The 20160-nt window shown below is 41.6% G+C and overlaps 1 protein-coding gene across 1 annotated transcript in view; it reads right to left on the bottom strand.

The window, feature by feature from the left end:
- The window catches only part of WT1 (WT1 transcription factor), a 32957-nt gene that overhangs the window by 1892 nt on the left and 10905 nt on the right, over positions 1-20160 (bottom strand). Inside the window, exons 5-8 of the mRNA XM_005424168.2 lie at positions 12081-12183; positions 10516-10666; positions 3699-3788; positions 2761-2844 (exon numbers count right to left, since the gene is read on the bottom strand). Of these exons, the coding sequence (XP_005424225.1) occupies positions 2761-2844; positions 3699-3788; positions 10516-10666; positions 12081-12183 (428 nt within the window). The remainder of the gene's footprint in view (positions 1-2760; positions 2845-3698; positions 3789-10515; positions 10667-12080; positions 12184-20160) is intronic.

The raw sequence follows: 20160 nt of genomic DNA, 5'->3' as shown, positions 1-20160 counted from the left end.
AGGAATGCTGATGGAATGCTTCTTTCCTTAGCTCAGAGAAGTACCCAGTGACTCATGCTTCTTCTTCTTTTTTTTTTTTTCCCTCAAAATAAATGCAATATTTTAAAGTATGTTCAGCTCTGGGCTCTTCAGTGCTGTCTACACACCTCATGCTCTCTAACACACTCCAGACACACTGGGGTGGTACAACCTCACCCAGGCATCTTCTCTTCTTATTTACCTCACACTCTGGGCATTTCACAAACCTGATCCAAATTCAGACAAAAGGAGATTTGCATAAATCTGTTTGCTAATTAAATAAATTTCTGTTTGCAAACTCCCATGTGAGGTATTTAAGTTGAAAGGGAATTCCTAAAATCTACTTCATCTACTTAGCATAAATGCTGGCAAAAGCATCAACTATCTCCCACAAGTGCATAAAACAGTGGGGGGAAATGGTGCAGATATCAGGGATCACATTTCCATTGCTGAACAGGTCTGTGGAAAGGAAGGAAGGAAGGAAGGAAGGAAGGAAGGAAGAGAAAAGAAAAGAAAAGAAAAGAAAAGAAAAGAAAAGAAAAGAAAAGAAAAGAAAAGAAAAGAAAAGAAAAGAAAAGAAAAGAAAAGAAAAGAAAAGAAAAGAAAAGAAAAGAAAAGAAAAGAAAAGAAAAGAAAAGAAAAGAAAAGAAAAGAAAAGAAAAGAAAAGAAAAGAAAAGAAAAGAAAAGAAAAGAAAAGAAAAGAAAAGAAAAGAAAAGAAAAGAAAAGAAAAGAAAAGAAAAGAAAAGAAAAGAAAAGAAAAGAAAAGAAAAGAAAAGAAAAGAAAAGAAAAGAAAAGAAAAGAAAAGAAAAGAAAAGAAAAGAAAAGAAAAGAAAAGAAAAGAAAAGAAAAGAAAAGAAAAGAAAAGAAAAGAAAAGAAAAGAAAAGAAAAGAAAAGAAAAGAAAAGAAAAGAAAAGAAAAGAAAAGAAAAGAAAAGAAAAGAAAAGAAAAGAAAAGAAAAGAAAAGAAAAGAAAAGAAAAGAAAAGAAAAGAAAAGAAAAGAAAAGAAAAGAAAAGAAAAGAAAAGAAAAGAAAAGAAAAGAAAAGAAAAGAAAAGAAAAGAAAAGAAAAGAAAAGAAAAGAAAAGAAAAGAAAAGAAAAGAAAAGAAAAGAAAAGGAGGAGTGAAGCTGCAGGGCAAGGTGGGGATGAAAAATCCCCACCTGCCACTCCTGCTCATCCCCCTCAGGAGCTGACACATCCAAAATTCTTGTCAGGAGTGGCTCCCTAGCACCAGCCCAGATGCTGTGCCAGCGGCAGGCAGCAAACAAAGCCACAGCAAGGCTGGTGGGGCTCAGATCCCAGGGGGAGCTGGGACAGGGAGAGGAGCTTCACTGGCACTAAAGAGAGCAGGTTCTTCACTCTAGCTAATCTGGGCTATAAAAAATGGCTGGAGTCATGCAAGTCCTGAATTAGCAGATCAGTTAGCAGTGAAGTGTGATGGGGAATGCAGCTCATCCCAGCCTGCCAGCCTGTTACCACCAATTTGTCTCTCCCAGAACATTACCTCTTGCTGGTTAAGAAAACATCTTTCTTCATGGAAATGCACAAAGACCCAGGCCCTGCAGCTCAGCAGGACCATGGGGACAGCCCAGGAGCACAGCCTTTGCCATTTGCAGATTGCAAGTGTAGACATGGCCATTGGGTGAAGCATTGATCTGGCCAGAGCCACAGACAATGCCACTGTTCTCAGGTGAATCATTTCCTTTATTAAAATTTCTCTTTTATTTTTGGAAGTCTGAAATGTGTGGTTTTTTTATGGTCCAGAAGAGAAAAAAGAATTCTTAGCAGGGAGAAAAAGATTTTCAGGCTCCTTGTCCATCTGTACAGAGACTGAATTTAAAAGGTTAACACCAGTATGGAAAACGCCGTGACATCCAACAACATGCCAAAGTGCTTGGTAAACAATTGTTTGGTAAAAACACTGCTGGTAAACAATTGTTTGGTAAAAACACTGCATGCATAGCAGAAGGAACAGTAGATGTCAGTACACAGGACTAATTCTAAAACTTAAAACTAAAATACAGAGTTTGGTGCAGTTGCTCCTTAATGGTGTTTACATTTATGTGAGGGCAGAGTAGACTAAAATGGCCTCCCTTTTTTCTCTTCCCTGTATTTAGATGAAATACTATGGTTTCTACCCCAAAAAAAAAAAATTAAAATGTCCTTGAATATTTGAGTAAGCTTTTACTTTAGTGTCTGTCAGAGTGAGTTTGCAAAAGGCACTGCTTTTATCTGCTGGGGAGATTACAGCACAAGCAGCAAGAGCAGGAGCTGTGCTGTGCTATCCTGCATTAGGCTCAGCTGACACTTGGGAGAAGCATGAGTAGGCACGAATACTTTAGATTACAGACCTTTGGCTAAAGCTAGAATTAAAATTTCTATCTTGTAGGGCTCTTTCAGTAAAGGCAGTAGATCAACTTGACATTTGTGGGCTGAGACCGTGATGCTCGTTTCATAATAGCTGACAAAATTTATTTTGCCAAGCTGAAATTTCTTTAAACACGAAGGAAGAAAGCATAGTTTCTAAAATCACCTAAATCCCTTTGTGAGAAGTGACTATCACACCTGGGGAAAGCAGCCACACCAAAAAAATCAGCACACTGAAATTCTTTCTGCTGTTTGGAATATTTAAATCTTGGTTAAGATACTTTCTAACCATGTAATTCACAACAACATTGATTTAAAATTAAAAAAAAAAAAGAAATATAAATGTGAAGAAAAGTTTACGCACTTGTTTTACCTGTATGAGTCCTGGTATGAGTCTTCAGGTGATCAGATCTGGAGAACTTTCTCTGACAGGTTTTACACTGAAAGGGCTTCACACCTAAGAGACAAAAAAAAATTCTATTCTTCTTATGTCCCAACATTTTGGAATGGTGAATGAAATCAGATATTTATGAAGTTTCAAGAGCCAGGATTTTTTTTTGTTTGTTTGATTTGTTTTTTGGGGTTTTTTTCGTTGTTGTTTTTTGGTTTGGGGATTTTTTGGGGTTTTTTTTCTTTTTTCTTTTTTTTTTTTTTTTTTTTGTTCTAGTTACTGTAACTGCTCCTCCCATCCCTGTGCCTACACATTACAGAAAGTTAGTCATTAATGAGGCCACCACCCTTTGCAACCTCCTCTGCCAGTGCCTGGGGCTGAAGCATCTGAACAGCTCCACCATAAACAAACCCACACTCAAATCATCTGCAGACATTGTTAATCCTGACCCTGAGGTTTGGCACTCAGGGCATCCTGCAGGAGCAAATGGGACATAAGAAAAATCAAGGTGCAGAAATCTATTTTCATGCGCTCCCAATAGGTTTAACTTACTTCACACTGCTGATTTACACATGACACAAAGGTCTTGGGCAAATTTTACACATTGGCAAATTTTTTCTTGCAGAACTGTTTTGTTTTAAGCACAATCTATTCTTAGTTAATGGTCATCGAATATAGAGCAAACAGTTTCATCATGAAAGTTGTTTCAAAAGATGGTGTCAGGATGTAAAAGTCACTAAACAACCACAGTAGTGCTAAAAGGCCAGTTAAAAATCTAAACATGGCCTTCTCCTAAAATTAACTTCAAGAATTTGGTGTTATGAGCAGACAACACCAGAAAAATAGAAATTTGAGGAGTGTAATTTCAGGATCACAATTCCTGTATGAACTCTAATTGCAGGCAGGCCTTGTCCACAAACCTGTGTGTCGTCTTTGGTGCCTTTTGAGTTGGTCTGAACGAGAAAATCTTCGTTCACAGTCTTTAAAATCACACTGGTAAGGTTTCTCACCTGGGGAGGAAAAACAGTTTGTTAGAAAATGTGGCAAAATGAGGGAGCACCTCAAGCTGAACCTGAAGATGAAATGTGCTGCTCTGAAAGATTTCTCTGCAGTCTGAAGCAGTCCAGTGGCACACCAGGACTGAATTGTCATAAAGCCATACAGCTCTGCTGGAAAGGTTGGCAAAATTCTACTGCATTGACACTGATACTGAATCTGCTCACTCTCAGAAAATCAGAGGTTAAAGCTGCAAAAAAAATTCCTGTTGAGTGAATTTTTTCATTTTTTTTCGGCTGGAAAAGAACAGGAATGTCTTGGTTTATATTTCCCTATAAACCCCATTAAACCCTTTCAGTAGCACCTGTCTCAGCAGCACATAATTCATACAGAGGAACAACTCACAGTTTGAACTAAATTGGGTTTGAAGCAAAAACTAAATAAGTTCCATCCACACAGGTGACAGTTTAAACCACATTAATGAGAACAAAACTGAGCAAAAAATTCAACCTCAGAAAAAAGACATATTCTTCCCCAAAACACAATTAGGTTTCTTCCATAAAATGCCATTAAATAGAATTTCTCACGTAGCTGCACAGCTCCCACAGGCAAAGCCATGAATTTTGCAAAACCTCGTGTAAATATAAACTCTCCCCCTCCTCCCAGGCAGCTCAGCAGAGATCCTCAGGGTGGGATTTCTCATGGATGAGTTTTTTAGGAAAAGAAATGCCCAGGAGCCAGTGTCTCCAATGGACGTGGATTTCAATGCAAAGGAATGCACATAAACATGCAAAAAGAAATGCAGCAGCTGAGGAGTCTGAGGAAAGAGGGAAATGCTGCCAGCAGAGCACAGGGATGGTGGAATTTGGGCAAGTTCAGCCGAAACAATCCTTATGCTGTTACAGGAGCAGCTCCATGATCTACCAGGTCTGACTTACTGCTAACCTGAGGTCCCTTTGCACAACCCTGGAATCCTGCTGAAGTCTCTGCCATTTATCACATTTAAGAAATGTCTTAATAAATCTAAATTCCATTAAATGGCATTTCTGCCCACAGAAAGTCTGGTTCAGAGGCACAGCACAGAGCTTCAGCAGGAGCAGGAGGGGAGCTGCAGAGCTGGGAGGATGCTGGGCTCTGTCTGGGAGTTCTGCAAGAGTAAAAGAGTAAAAAAGAGTAAAAGCCTGTTGCTAACAAGACCAGATGAGAAAAGGAGGCTGATTCTGAAACCAGAGCCTGCAAGTGGGAATGAGAATCCAAAGGCTGGTCTGTATGTCCTTCACCAATTTAAACCCTTTTTCTTAAATAAGAGGCAGCAGCTCTGCCTGCTGTGGGAAGTGAGATGTAAAGCAAGCGTCCTGTGGGACCTTTTCCTACAGGAAAACACCACCTGGAGTGGGCAGAGGGGTTGGTTTCTCCCTGTTTCATTTTAACCTCCATCGCAGGTGTCCACATGTCTGATTCTATGGTGAGGACATCCATCCTGCTTGCACTGGTATTCTGAGACACCAGAGCAAACCAGTTTGGTTTAAAGCAGATGCATTTGACCCAGGTGACAGAGAACAAGCAGCATATTAAGGACAGCGTTCCAAATTCATCCTGGTGCAGCTAAAATAAAAATTTTACAAAAGCAACTAAATCTGCAAGAACAAGCTGACTTCCTGTGGCAGTCACCCCCAAGGAGTTTACTGATTCTCAAACCTAGGTGTGGACAATTTCTATGTCTGCTGGGCTTAATTTATTAGCATAGGAGATTAAAGTTGCCACAGGTGTTTGAAATAGTTCCATACTCTTTGACCACAAGGACTCCCTGGGGGGTGCCTGCTTTCCAGAAACCACTTACTTCCAAGGAATTCAGCCCTTTGGCAGATTTAAGAGGGGGAATGTCAGCAGAGCAGAATGCAGTGACAGGATGATTGTCTGCTAATTGCAATATAAACTTAGAAGATGGCTAAGGAGGCATTGGAATAAAACAGCATCGAGGCTCTGATGGCATGCACATTAAAGTATTTCTTTAAATACTTTGGAAAATAATCTTGGTTAAATTAAAGTCAGATTTAACCCATGAAGATATTAAAGGAAGCAATCTAAAATGTTTACATAGGGATATGATGACACTGGGAAGAAAACAAAAAGCAAATAAACAAAAAGAGGCACAACATTAGACAGAAATCCTAATTCCCCTTTCCTTCTCCATCTTCTGTGTCAGCTGCCAAAGCTGACTGCCACATAAATTTCCTCAGAACAGGACGACAGAAACATCCCAGATGAGAAAAAGTCTGTTATCCCCCTTGAAATTCCCACAGTGAGAGTGTCTCGTTTCCCCAGCCCTACCAAAGGCTCTCCAGTAAAAGGCTAAAGTCTCCTTGTGTATGAAAATATCCAGTGATGCTGTCACCTCCTCTGTGAGCACACACAGCCCCAAATCAAACCAGGAGATGCAGATGGAGCTTCACCAGCCCTTCTGCCTGAGACATGATCACTTACACTGCTGAAAGAGGCAAGAAAGGGCATAATGAAACAATAAAGATGAGAAAGGATAGAGGGAATGGCATGTCTTGAATATGGCATGCCTTGAATATTTAGGAAAACGATTTTTAAAAGAAAAGGTCAAGAATTGTAAAACAAGGGTGAATCTGCCTTTCCACATATTGCAAGGAATGTTTCTAATAAAACAGATTTTTGTCAAAAGCAGTTAATTTAAACTGAGGGAAGTGTGCATGTTTTCTCTGGAGCAAATTCATTTGCTCAGGTGCATGGGAAAACAGAAAATTCTACTGCTGTAGCAGTTGCCCAAAATATTCACAGTCACTGCTTTAATTAAGGATTTCTGCAAGAGTAAAAGCCTGTTGTTAAACAAGAACAGATGAGAAAAGGAGGCTGATTCTGAAACCAGAGCCTGCAAGTGGGAATGAGAATCCAAAGGCTGGTCTGTATGTCCTTCACCAATTTAAACCCCTTTTCTTAAATAAGTGTACCCACTTGATCAAACACGTCCCATGATCACAACTTTGCCTTGCTAATGCTACATTTTTATTTAATATCATTTGCTTTAGCAAACTCACACAACATACATGTTGATTTATTTACTAGGGAGCCTTTACAATTAACATTTTCTGTCATCTTCACACCATAGCTCAGCTGTGACATGTCATTACTATCCTGAAATTAATCTTGTATTTTAGATCCCTAAGCATTTTTGATTTTATGCTGTTGAAATATCAGCCTGAAAGGATACAGCTCGACATCCAACCATAAAGGACAACTTTCCTGATCTCCAGATTCTCACACTCTGTGGCAGCCCATACCTGCAGCTGACAGCATCAACCTATTTAGGCTAAAGAGCATCCCTGGCAAACAGGCAGAGGATTTTCTCTCTGCAAACCTGCTCAGCTTTGTGTTGGGATAAATCCAGTTTTCCCAATGAGTGGCACTGAACCTAAAGAGTCTCTGGTAAGAATGCTGATGCTTCCACCAGAAGTGAAATTTATGGAGGTCTAGACATCAATTTGTTTCTGCAGGGAAGTGCCTGAAGCCTGCCACGGAATGACAACTCACATTATTTGCTGCAAAGTTGAAAAGTTAGATGTATTTCTGCATTTCCTTTCAGAGGCCTATCTGCTGCAGCAAAATACACCAAGATAAGAAAAAAGCTTTTTTGGCTGTGCATGTTTCAATGAAGGCATTGTTAAGAACAGATAAGCAGCCTCGGAGGGTACAAAGTGTTAACATATTTTCAACTGAGGCTATTTGAAACATTGGTAAAAAGTGATTACAGAATCCAACTTTGTGTTTCAGGGCCTTGCTTGGTTTTGCAATACAGCAGCTGGGAAAGAAGGATGGAAGATCTGAGGAGCCAGTCCTTTGGATGTATCTATTATAGAAATAAAAAATATAATCTAGAGCCAACAGAATCCTGCAAAGATACAATCTGTTGGTTTCATATCATACATATGTAACAGCTTGTTTTCAAATCATGTGTTCATCATTTAAAAATGACCAAAATCTTTGATCTAGCACTACACTATGACAGCATAAGGTGGAAGAGCTCCAAACCCATGAGTCCAGAACCCCCTTACAGGAAGATTAATATATTGTTTGTTTGATTAGGAGAGGTGTGACAAACACAACCACATGATTTTTGGAAAAAAAATGGTTCCAAATTTTGCTTGTGACATGCAAGAGAAAGAAGTCAGGGTTAGACAGACCCATGAAGTTGCAAATGAAATGCATCTGCATCACAACAGTGGGTTTGATGCCCAGGACTCCTGAAGAGCTTGGCAGTGGAGAACCTTCATGGCCACCAAGTCCAGACCATGCACACATCCAGCAGCCAGGACAATATGGTAACTGGGAATTTATCCCCTCCAGATGCTCCCACACTTCACCAAACCCTCCCAAAATCAGGACTGGCAGACCACAGGAGGAGACAGGAAATGAAGAGCATCATTTTCTAAGCCACTACAGCAGCTGGGAGTTTGGTAAGTGGAATTCCCAGACCTATAATAATAGGAAATGTCCAGTACCCATTCACCAGGCTGAGGACAAAACCCTGTGAGGTGATAAAGGGAAAAACTCCTTTCTGATCCTAAACCTGAACTCCTCAGCCAGGAGGAGTTGCTGCCCCAGCAATTTTCATCCCTTGCTTGCTCTCTCCAGCTGCAACCAGCCTGGAAACTTTACACAGCAATGCTGGCAGCAGCAAAAAGCTCTGGGAAACAAGCTGGCCTCTTATGGAAAGAAACTTCCAAAGGTTTGAGAAAGAAATAATGTTTTGCTGTCAACATATCAAAATTTGTGTGCAGAAGGATCTGTGCCCACCTGTACAGAAAAGGTGTTGGAAGGGAAAGAAGTGGTTTTCCTCTACCCACTTGCACTGCAGCATGAACCAGAGCAGAGGCCCCAAAGACAATGGGACCCCTCTAACCCTCCTCTGGGGTGTCAGACAGACACAGACCTATCCCCCATGTCTGTTGGGGGTTTTCTGACTTTACAAGCCTAAATTATATATGATATAATATTAAAAATCTTCTCCAGCTAAGGGAAAAACATATGTAAGCTGAAATCCTTGTGATTGATCCAGAAATAACACTGGGAAAGCCAAGCAACTAAATGGAATAAAATACAGGACCAGAGCAAACAAATAATGAATGCTAAAGCACAGAGTAAATCAATTTAGGAATGAAGGAAATAGTGATTATGAGAAAAAATTCAGAACTGTTTAGGCAATACTGAATTTAATGGCCTTCAAAAGATTTCCAATGTTCTTGGTTCCAATTTATTTATAGAAAACAGAATAGCATTTCTGTAGACCTTCCCTTCTAAAGATGAGCTTGCACTTACAGTCTAAAGTATCTTATATTTTTAATTTCAGCTGCCCTGAAGACAGCTGTCTCAATGTTTTCTGACTTGCCCATTCATTAATTAAAAGTGCTTTGTGTGCATTTCTCACAGTTGACACAATTAAGTGACTGGATGGTCTCCTAAAGGAGAAGACTGCAACTATCTTTATGAGATGTCAGTCAGTCTGCCAGGTCACCCAGCATGGGCTGCCCTCCTGCTCTCTTCCATCCCTTTGGTCTTCCATCACATCAGTGGTTAACTCAACATCCATATTTACAGATTACATCCACAGACTTCTTGGTAAGCACAGAAAGGACTTGCTAAATAAAAATATGACAGGCAATCAAAAAAAAAAAAAGAAAATTAAAACCCATAAGGAACACATCTAAAGATTTATCATCATTTTACACATCCAACAGCATCAATCTCCCAGCAGGGGAAATAAGTCTGTCTGCTCTTTGGCAAGGTGCAGCTGAGTATTTGATTTCTACATTTTGAGGTCTTATTTCCTGAACTCAGAGAGAATCCAAACATTATCCTACAAATGACTGGCTTCAGGCTCAATCCTTCATGAAGGATTTGCCAATCCCTGCCTACCAGAAAAGGTTTACACAGGAGGGCCAGAGGATGCTGAATGTCTAGGTTGCTCTTGCAGATGAAAATTCTTCATAATTAACATTAGATGAGATCTGGAGTGAGATTCAATGGTCCCAAATGAGGAGGGAAAGAATTAAAAAAAAATTAAAAAAGAAAACAGCTCACAGCCCTGTAACAGTAAGAGAGGGAGGGAGGTGATCTGATTGCTGTGTTTTCCTTAGCTAGATCCAGAGAGCTTCAGCTCCAAGAGAGGGATTGGGTGACAAAGAGGGATTGCCAGGTGACAAAAAGAGGGATTGCCCAGGTGACAAAAAGAGAGATTGCCCAGATGACAAAGAGGGATTGCCAGATGACAAAGAAGGGTTGCCCAGATGACAAGAGGGGTTGCCAGATGACAAAGAAGGGTTGCCCAGCTGACAGAGCACATGCTCACTCATCACAGTCTCAAGGACACAGTCTCCAGCTGTGGCAGGGAAGGTACAGTTGGATATTAGGAAGAAATTCTTCACCAAAAGAATAATAAAGTACTGGAATGCTCTTCCCAGGGAGGTGGTGGAATCACCATCTCTGGATGTGTTCAAAAAAAGCCTGGACATGGCACTGGGTGCTACAGTCTAGGTGAGGTGTCAGGGCACAGGTTGGACTTAGTGATCTTAGAGGTCTCTTCCAACCTCATCATTCTGTGATTCTGTGATTCCGTGATCTGACGGATTCTCGCGCTCCCTGACCTGGCCACACATTCCTTGCCCCTTGTGCCATCTCCAACCCCCGTGCCCGCTCTGCTGTGCCGTGATTTATACCCACCAGTGTGCTTTCTGCTGTGCATCTGCAAGTGGGACAGCTTGAAGTATCTCTTGTTGCAGCCAGGGTAGGCGCACATGAAGGGACGCTTCTCGTTGGTCTCGCTGGCCGAGCGCACGATGGTGGGAGCCACGCCGGGCACACGCCGGACGTCCTGCAGGGACAGAGACCTGCTGAGGCCACCTGCGTGTCCTCAGCTCTGGCTTCACACACTCAGGTCACTCCCCAGCACCTCCCCAGGACAAAGAGATGCTCAGATGGATCGTGCTGGAAATGGGAAATTTTGCTTCATTCTACGTCAGCGACTTTAGCGTGCCTTAATTGGTTCTTTGCAGAGCATTAAAATTATCTGAAGGTGAAACACAGTGAGCACTGCTCAGTGAATTCTCTCACCAGTGTTTGTATGAGAGATTGAATGGCCCACACTCTGACCTCATGCATAACCACACAGTCCTGGCAGAACTCCCATTGCCACAGAAAATAGTTTTAAGTTTATACCAGGGTGAGAGGAAAGAGCATGAGCCAGACGAGTGTTGTCCTTTTTATTTTAAATACTCATATAAAGCTAAAGGACAAGGAAATGGATGTCTTGGATTAACACAAACTGATTAACAACAAAACAAAAACAACTGTCTAGGTGGAGCTGGTGAATAGTTCAGCCTTAATGCATTTTGGCCACTGTCACAATGTTCCATCAAAGATGATCTCCTCCTTCTGGGATAATTAACTTCCTTAAACAATGTCGACCATTTACTTTTATTCACCCAACAAAAGCCAGCTCAGGAGCCTGTTTCTGAGAGCTTGCCCCTGAATAATGACTTGCTAAACTACACAGAAAAGGAAAAGGAGAAAAGATGCTATCTAAAAACACAGATGTACGTGGACAACACAGAGCAACACAGAAGAGACAGACACTCTGTAATGACTTTGCCATCAGTTTGAACAAGGTATGTCTTTTACAGGGGTATTTGATAATCATATGACTGTCTCAGAAAGGGAGGAAATGAACTCCCATGAATGGTAAGTTCCTCCCAAATATTCACTAATCACTTAGTTATTAGGAAACAATCACATATTTAGTTCTAAGGAAATCCATTTGAATTAGTAAAGTTTGAGAAACACGTAAAAGCAAAATGTCATCTGACATTTTCATATATCTAGTTGTAAGATGTAGTCATATAGATTAGATATGTGGTCATATTAGATATAACCACAGAGGTTGTATCACTCATGGCCAGAGTGGTTGGAGCTGGAAGCTGCAGACTGGATCACTCATTTTGGACCATCGTGAGAAGCTGGTAAGGTAAGTAAGCACAGAAAGGAACACTGCCTTGCAGACATACTTCAGAAGAAGACATGAGCAATTTTAAATGACTGTGTCAGAAAGAAATCTTATGTTAGAGTGCAACAGCTTCAGTGAGGTCAGGACACTTACATAAAGCATCTCTTGACAAGGTGGGGAAGCCACAAATCAAGGATGAGTTCACAAACACCAGTGAAGCAGTGAGCGAACACTATGAACAGGCAGCAGTTTTGCTTCCCTGTGAGGAATGCCCCACAATACTCACTTGTATGCCCCTGAAGACCCCGTGGGTGTGTATTCTGTACTGGGCCCCACAGCTGTACAGCATGGGAGCACTGTGGTTCTCATTTTCATATCCCGCTGTGTGTCTGTAAGTAAAGAGGGAAATAAGGAAAAAAAATCACATATTTTTCGCCACACAGCTCCATGTGAGAGGTTTCCTTCCTTAAGTCAGTGGTAACATATGCAGAGTTTGCCTTTGCAGCCATGATATGTAGGTTCAAGTGAAATTCACCAAAGGAAACCTGCTCTGCCTTCATTCTCATGGATCTGCTCCCACTGGCACAGTGCACTGACTCCATACATACATCTATTAGCATCCACTAAGGCATCCAGGGAAAAAAGAAAAAAAAAAAAAAAAGAAAGAAATTGTCATGATTTCAACTCTGATGTATTTCCACAAAGATTTTAGGTAAGAGGGAAAAATTCACATAGCAGCACAACGGTGTCATGTGCACATGTTCACATTATTTATCAGTCAAACGTGGGGCTGGCTATTGCTAATATCTTCTGGAATGAGCAAAATGCCTCAAGTTTCACATTAAGTGCAGTGGATTTTTGTCAGCACCTCATGACTCAGATATTACCTGATACTACCAAGCAAGTGATGACATTTATAAGAATAGCAGTCATGTACTCATAAACAGAGATTACAAATCAGTGTCTAAACTATTTATCCCATGTATCAGCTTGCAGGATACATTACAAATTAACCCTTTATAAAAATAAAATTTGGGAAAAAAACCAAAACAGGCTATCCCCACTAGGTATAAATTTTCACAATAATTTTAAGAATTCGCAAATTTTGGTGTGGTTTGGGGTTGCCACAGCCATATGTTTTATCTAATTATGTTCTTCAAAATCCTGAATGTTGGAACACTGCTGTGTCTCCTGTTTGCAGCCTGCCTAATGTCAGAACCACCCAAATACATTTTAGGTTTAATTTTTGAAGGAGAATGTTACATTATCACTTGTGGAGGTACACACTGGCAATGGCAAGTGTACGTGTTTTGCACAGCACCAGAAATTAGAAAGCCCAGAACAAAACCCCAGGGCACACAGCTAGGGACAGAGATGGATATGGAGGATGTTATCCCAGCCTTTGCCAAATGCTTGCAATAGCAATTTGAAGGGGTCCCCGAGGTCCAGACTCTCATTTCACTGGTCCTTCCTTTCCCTTCACTCAAAGTTCACGTGCAGAGTAGAATTACAAGGAAGTTTTAAACCTCTTAAGCGATTTGCAGAGCAGGCAGTGGAGCTGGAATGCAGGAGGTGTCTAAAGGGTTTGTGAGCCTGGCTGCAGAGGAGGGGAGCAGTGTCTGAGAGCAGCTCTGCCTGCCCAGGATGGGCTGCCCTCCTCACCCCTGGCACAGCTGGCAGGCTGCTCCCTGCCAGAGGTGTTCCCTGAGCTCTGCTCTTCCACTGCTCTGCAGAGCTCATCTCAAATCCTGGCTCCACCTGACCCTTCAAATCAAAGGCCACACCTTTTGGGAAGGCATGCTCTGCTTAATGCAATTTTAACTCAGTTTTAAGGTGATCATAATGGAATAAGTTATGGGAGGGTGACAAGAAAGGATCTCTGCTCTGTAGTAATATCTGTAATTAATTCTGTAATAATAGATAAAGATACCATTAGCTGATTTAAATGGATTAAACTATGCTGTAGATATGCACCATGTCCAAATAAATGGGGTCTCCTCTCTGCCCAGAGCCCACAAGTGGCCTTTTGCAGCCTAATTCAAGTAACAAATGACCATTTGCTGTCACCATTTGATCAGCACAGATTCCCCACCAACATCAAATTTTCCTCTCTGTTTAAAGCCAGCAAGTCTGTACAAGCAAAAAAAAAAAAAAAAAATTAAACAAAAATCCAAGCCATGGTGATACCCACGTTGATCCCAAATTACACAGTGCATTTTGAAACTGGAATGGAATGGAATGGAATGGAATGGAATGGAATGGAATGGAATGGAATGGGAGCCACCATTGATAAGGAGGAAGTCCTGCAGCAGAAGCTGTTGCTGACCTGCAGTAAATCAAGGGTAAATGTGAACTTCAGCACTGGTCACCCTGAGTGTAACCTCCCCTTCACGCCTGTCCTGACAACCTTAAACACCACAATAAACAACAGACACAAAGGCTGATAAGAATTCCCAGGACTGAAACTTTGTAGGAAGAAGCAGGAATATGTAGTAAAATATTGTACCATAAAACACAGCCCCACTTTCCCTCCAAATTCCCATGGTTTTCATCTTTCAGTGATGACCTTTTTTGTAAGGACCAGCCAGTTCTGGAATAATTCCTCCCAGGAAGAAGAGGCAGAACAAAGCCCCTGTCTGTGCCCTAAGGAATGGCCCCATGAATGAGAGGTATCCTCCAGGTGATCTCCAGCTCAGTTTTTACTGCACAGTTGGGAAGCCTTCCTCCACAACCAGCCTTTTACACATTTCCTCCCCTTATTTCTAGTTATACCTCACTAAAAGTGCACATACAAGAATCCATGAAGATTAAAACCTGCTCTCTGAGCCCCTTGACCCATAATACACTAAGTCCTTAACCAGCTCCCTGGGAGAGATGCTTTAATAACCAGGAGCCCCATTTCCCATTTTACTTTGGGCACATTTCCACCAGCATTGGCTGGTACTCAGCATGGCCATATGGCTGCTGACAGCAAAATGGATCATGAGAGATTTCTTGGTTAAAACACTGTTTACTCATTATGGAATGCTGTGCAATAATCTGACCTTTGGGGAGATAGAAATTAACAGGTGGATATTCCTTTTAGTCAGTGGGAAACTGGAACACTGAAGGAGGAGCTTTCACAAACTGTCCCTGCACTGCTGCTCTCTTGAAGTTCAGCCCTTGCTCAGCATCCCTGTGGGGAAATAGAGTTCTTTCCCTTCCAGCCTCTTCACTCCATGCTTCAGCCATGATTTATGCCACAGAGTGTACATCACAGTTGGCACAGTTGGCTTGTTTCATGTGGCTGCAGTTTATATCCTACAATAAAGGCAGGGATAGAAGAGCAGATACAAATCTAGATCCATGATTAAACTCAAACCTCTGCTTTATTGCATGCAGGAGATCGTGCAATGCCACATACACGAGGAATACAAGTGACTGGTGAATTTATACCTGCAGTACATTAACTAAATGGAAATCTCCAGAGGGTAGTACAGTCCTTAACTTCCATCTTTTCTAGTCAGGCACTCTGTGTTAAAGTAGGCAAGGAGACAATGCCTTGTAAGCTCAGCTGAGTTAACCAAAGAAGAAAAAAAAGCCAGAAAAAGTCCCCAGTAAGGCCCAGAGTCACCCTTAGGAGAGACACTGGACTGATCCCTCTGCAGCTCCTAAAAGGACTCAAAACTAAGCAGGACCAGATGCAGCCAAACTGCCCTGCCAGGATCCAACACAAATTTTTGTTTGAGCAAGGACTGGAGGGTTTGGCCTCACAGTCCAGCTCTGCCATTATTTGTAAATATACAACCCCCTTTAACTTCAATCAGAACTGCTCAAAGCCAGAAATGGACTGTAAATATTTAGAGTTTGGGTTAGCTGGTGAAAAAAAGGACTCGGTGTATTTTGTTCTTTGGATCTAGACAGCCAGAGCTGGAAACACAGCCATAAAATGTAATTCTAGATAACTGGGAAACAAAGGCTGATCCTTGCAAAGGAAGAGCTCTGTGCTGTGGAGTATTTAGAAGCACTTGCATTTACCATTAGCCCAGCAAATCCTTAACACTCGCAGAGTAGCTCTTTTAAAATGATTAATCTCAGAGTTGTACAGATTGTACAGAGATTAATAAAAATGAAGGGTTTACAGATGAGAATGTGTGATGAAAAACAGAGCAGCTTTAGAGAGTTGGATCAATCTAAGTGGTTATAAAAAAAACCCTCATAAAAGATGACATTCTAATCGGAATATTTCAAAAAAATAATCAAGCTGCAATTTCTCTCTCACACCATTTTTACTTTGTAAAACTGAAATTGCCTGTCCAATGTATAAAGCAGCTACAACTTAATCTGAAGAATTAAGCTTTTTATTATTATTTCATAAACCAAAAAAGGGAAGCTTTAGGACACACTGAGGAGAGCTAGAAAATTTCAGATGAAATGTGAATACACTTTGATTCATGAGATTCAGACTTGGAAGAATAAAAAAAAAAAAAAAAGCCAGAAAGCAAGATTACATAAAACAGGCACCACATTAAGCTTCACTTTAATTGTGTTTCACTGCAGGAACAGGAATTTTAGGGTTTAGAAACAGAGCCAAAAATGAGGCAAAGTGAGGGTGTGGGCTAGTCCCGTTGATAACAGAACATAAAGGAAGAGAAGTAGAGTTAATTCCCTCTGCTAAAATATTTACCATCCCAGCACCCTGGGAAAAACATGTATGGAGACAGAAAAAGATCCTGATTAGTTATATAGAAGATCCTGTTTCTGCCTGGTTTTTGTCTGATGCTATTATGGAGGGTGGAGTATGAAGCTGCATTTTAATCTGCCCTTTCCAAGGCAAAGGAATATTAAAAAATGCAATTTCACAGATTTGAGCCCTTCTGCCATCCTCAATGGGAGAATCAGCTGGCTAATGAAAGGAAGGCTCCAAATTTTCAGGGGATCTTTGTGTTTCTGACTTCAACAGTCTTCCTTTGGTTTGGGATTTTTTTACCATAGACCTGATTGGAATCAGGATTTCACCAAACCCTTCCCTTCAGGACAAGACCGGTGGGAAAGGATAAATTCCATATTACTGGAGGTTATTGCTCATTTTCAGCTCATCTTGATTGCAGAACTGAACCCAAGTTTCACACCTCCAAATTTTACTAATAATACCACCAAAGCTGAACAGAAAAGCCTTTACAAACCACTCCTAAACAAGAAAGGGTTTCCCTGCCTTGCTTAAGAAGTGGTTTTAATACTGTTCTACAGAGATCATACCCAATATTCCTTACAGTGAGCCTGAGAAAACAGCAATAAATACCAATTTCCATGGAACATGCTGAGCGTTTAACATCCAAGCAAAACCAAAAGAGGAAAACCAAAATGTTGTCTGGTTCTATGCCTGATTTCAGATGACTGTTAGAAATATGGATCAAAGCTTTTGACTCGAGCAGCTGAAGAGAAAATTACTGAATGTAGTCACACTTCTTGTCTACCATGCTGTATCACTCCCTGCTTGGTATCAGTTATTTCCATGTCACTTTTACATTTAACTCATCAAAATATAGAGGAGGGGTTTATAGCCCTGAGATCTTCCTCCAGAGCTGCTATGGAAGGAAGCAGCGTTTTTCATATTGGCTTTTTCAAATTAAAAAGCAACACAAAATTATGAAAGAGAAATGAATGGCAAAAGTGTGCACTGATGTGGAAACATTAATTTTGAGATTTCTGGGACCCACTGACTTTCCTGCAACAGAATAAATCTGATCCCAGCAGCTCCAACAAAATACCACAAACGAGGAACAAATCATCAGCAAACAGCCTGAGGAGATAAAATCCAGTCCCACAGTGAGGTTCACAGCCTTAAACACGAAGCTTTCCTTTCAGATTCTAGAAGCTGCCAGTTTGTGAGACACCTTGCAGACAAGGCAGCCCTCCCTCTGGTCCACCCAAAGTTCAGAAGGTGACAGAGGGATGCCTGGACAAACAAGAAACACAATTAACACACACAAGCTCACAAAGCACTCCTCTTCCCTCACGTGAGTTGTGAGAACCACTTGAGCTCAATCAGAGCACAATCAATTTGGAATTCATGCCCCAGGTGGAAATCTGAAATGCAGATTTGGGTCACCTGGACTGTATGGGAGCAGTAGTGGGTTGTCTTCTTCTCAAGGGGCAGCTCTTGGCAGAGGGAAGGTCATCCTGGGCCATCAGACATCCTTTTGGTTTGTCAGTGAGTAGAGACCCCCAGAACCCATGGCTGCAGCCTTTTCTATCTGCTGCCCTTTTGGCACCACTATCCCCTTCCCCTGCCAGCCCATCACGGTGCTCTACTCCGGCAGAAGACAACATCTCAGCTCACTTCAGATGTCTCTCTTCACCATCCAGCAATGGCTGGCCAGGATCTCTGCTCCACACCTTTCACTGCCCACCTCTGCCTTTCTCCCAGGCTGTGCTTTCCACAAATTCCTGATGCTTACCCCTACTGAGAGCACTCAGACAAAATTCCACTGACACATAGAAACTTCTTGCTCTCAGTTCCAACATCCAATATTAAAACATCCATGAATGAAAAAGCATCCAGGAAAAATAGTCTTCCATGGCCTTAAAGCCACAGGCTGAAGCAGGCTCTGAGCAGATAAAATCATTCAAGAGTTCAGGTGCCAGGCTCTTGCTGCTGCCACACAAGTCCACAAGCTTGCAACTCAACAGGAATGATTTTCACAATCAGCTTTGGCCACCTGACAGTGTTCTTTGCCCAGTCTCAAACTTTTAATCTGGGTGGAGGGGATTCTGGAGCTGATCCCTCAAATACTGGCTCTTTACAAGAGCTAGAACCAGGATGCTCTCAGATAAACTGCTAGACAACTTCAGCACAGAAACTGCCAATTAACTCTACCCAAACTGCACTGCAAAAGCTTCATTTCAGTCTGTTAAACTTCTGCTGAACAGGAACCCAGAAAAGCAAGCTACTGACCTGGTCTGCTGTCAAGTATAAAGTGTGTGACCCATAAGCTTTATATAACTGTAGAGCTCTCTAACTACTTGCAGAACTTACTGGCAACGTTTTCTTCCTTCTTAGAATGTGCAAAAGTCTCACTGAAGCCAGGAAGAAGTGCTGGGGAGAACTGAAGGCAAGGAGCTAAGCAGGACTGTCATCGTTGGACAGAATCTAGAAGCTCCATATTGCAGCAGGAAGATTGACTCCAAAATTCTTAAATTACAACTAGGAGATTGAGAAAAGCATCTGAAACACTAAACGCCTGGGAATCACTTCTGAACAGTTCATATATTTCAAAGATGTAAATCTTGGGAAGAATACCTTATGTTCATGGCAACTGAGATTGGAGGTACTGTGTATTGTAACTCTCAGCCAGAAAAGACAGATAACTATTTTGGCTCATATTACCAGTGATGAGGCTATGTCTAGCACTGATTTTCCACAGATTCTACAATCTTGGCCTATACCAAAACTTTCAGCTTTGTTTTACCATAGATCATTCATCTTGATTCTTTCCCCCTTTTCATGCATCCTAGGTCACATACTTTACACTGCTAACAGTCTGACTCCTGGACAAGTAAGGAGCCATTTATTTTGTTCAGTACTCCTTTAATACTTCTATTGTGACTTTTTATTTTTTTCACTGAGTTCCCCAAAGAATAACCTCTTCCTTGCTTTAGTAACTTGGACCTCAGTCAAGGTTGATGTGTTTCTCCATTTTGCAGGATATTTTCTTCAGAAGAGACAAAACAGTGTCTAATATTGCAATGACTGATCTTTAAAGGATACAGTTTCAAGAGGAAATCAAAAAGACTTATGAAAGAAAAGTAGGAAATAGCCTTTAAAAAGAGGGGATAGGCAGCAAAGACAGTGCACAACTGTAGGATTTTGGGATCTTCTCTGACCAGAAAAAACCTCCTTGACAGATTTCTTCAGGCTCAGCTCCCTTGCTAACTTCAATACAGATAGTTTACTACACTACTCCCTCTAACCTTCAAACACCGTTGCTTTATGAGCTACAAGGAGACCCATAATATTTTTTTCCTTTATCGCAGCACAGCAGCGTACACAAAGTCCATCTTGAACAAGACTTTCACATCTATGGATGAAAGCACAGATCTGTGCGGGCTTTTATCAGCCTCTGCTGCTGCTCCCTTGAGACTGCACACGCTTGGACACTGAGGACATCCCAATACCTGCCTTCCGTGGGGGAGTTTGCAGAGCGGGTTATCTCCTCAGAGCAGTGAATTATCCGCTCGGAGCAGAGCGGCTTTCCCTTGGCTAACATCAAAAGGTGCCTCTGCCGCTCACGGACGGACGCACCGAGGCGGGGATGCTCCCCCGGCTCCATCGGGGATCCCCGGCCCCGGCAGGCCCGGAGGAGGCACCGGGCACGGCGGGTGCG

This window comes from Geospiza fortis, unplaced genomic scaffold, assembly GCF_000277835.1.
Source record: "Geospiza fortis unplaced genomic scaffold, GeoFor_1.0 scaffold120, whole genome shotgun sequence".
NCBI classification, from domain to species: Eukaryota; Metazoa; Chordata; class Aves; order Passeriformes; family Thraupidae; genus Geospiza; species Geospiza fortis.
This window is presented reverse-complemented; position numbering and strand designations above follow the sequence as displayed.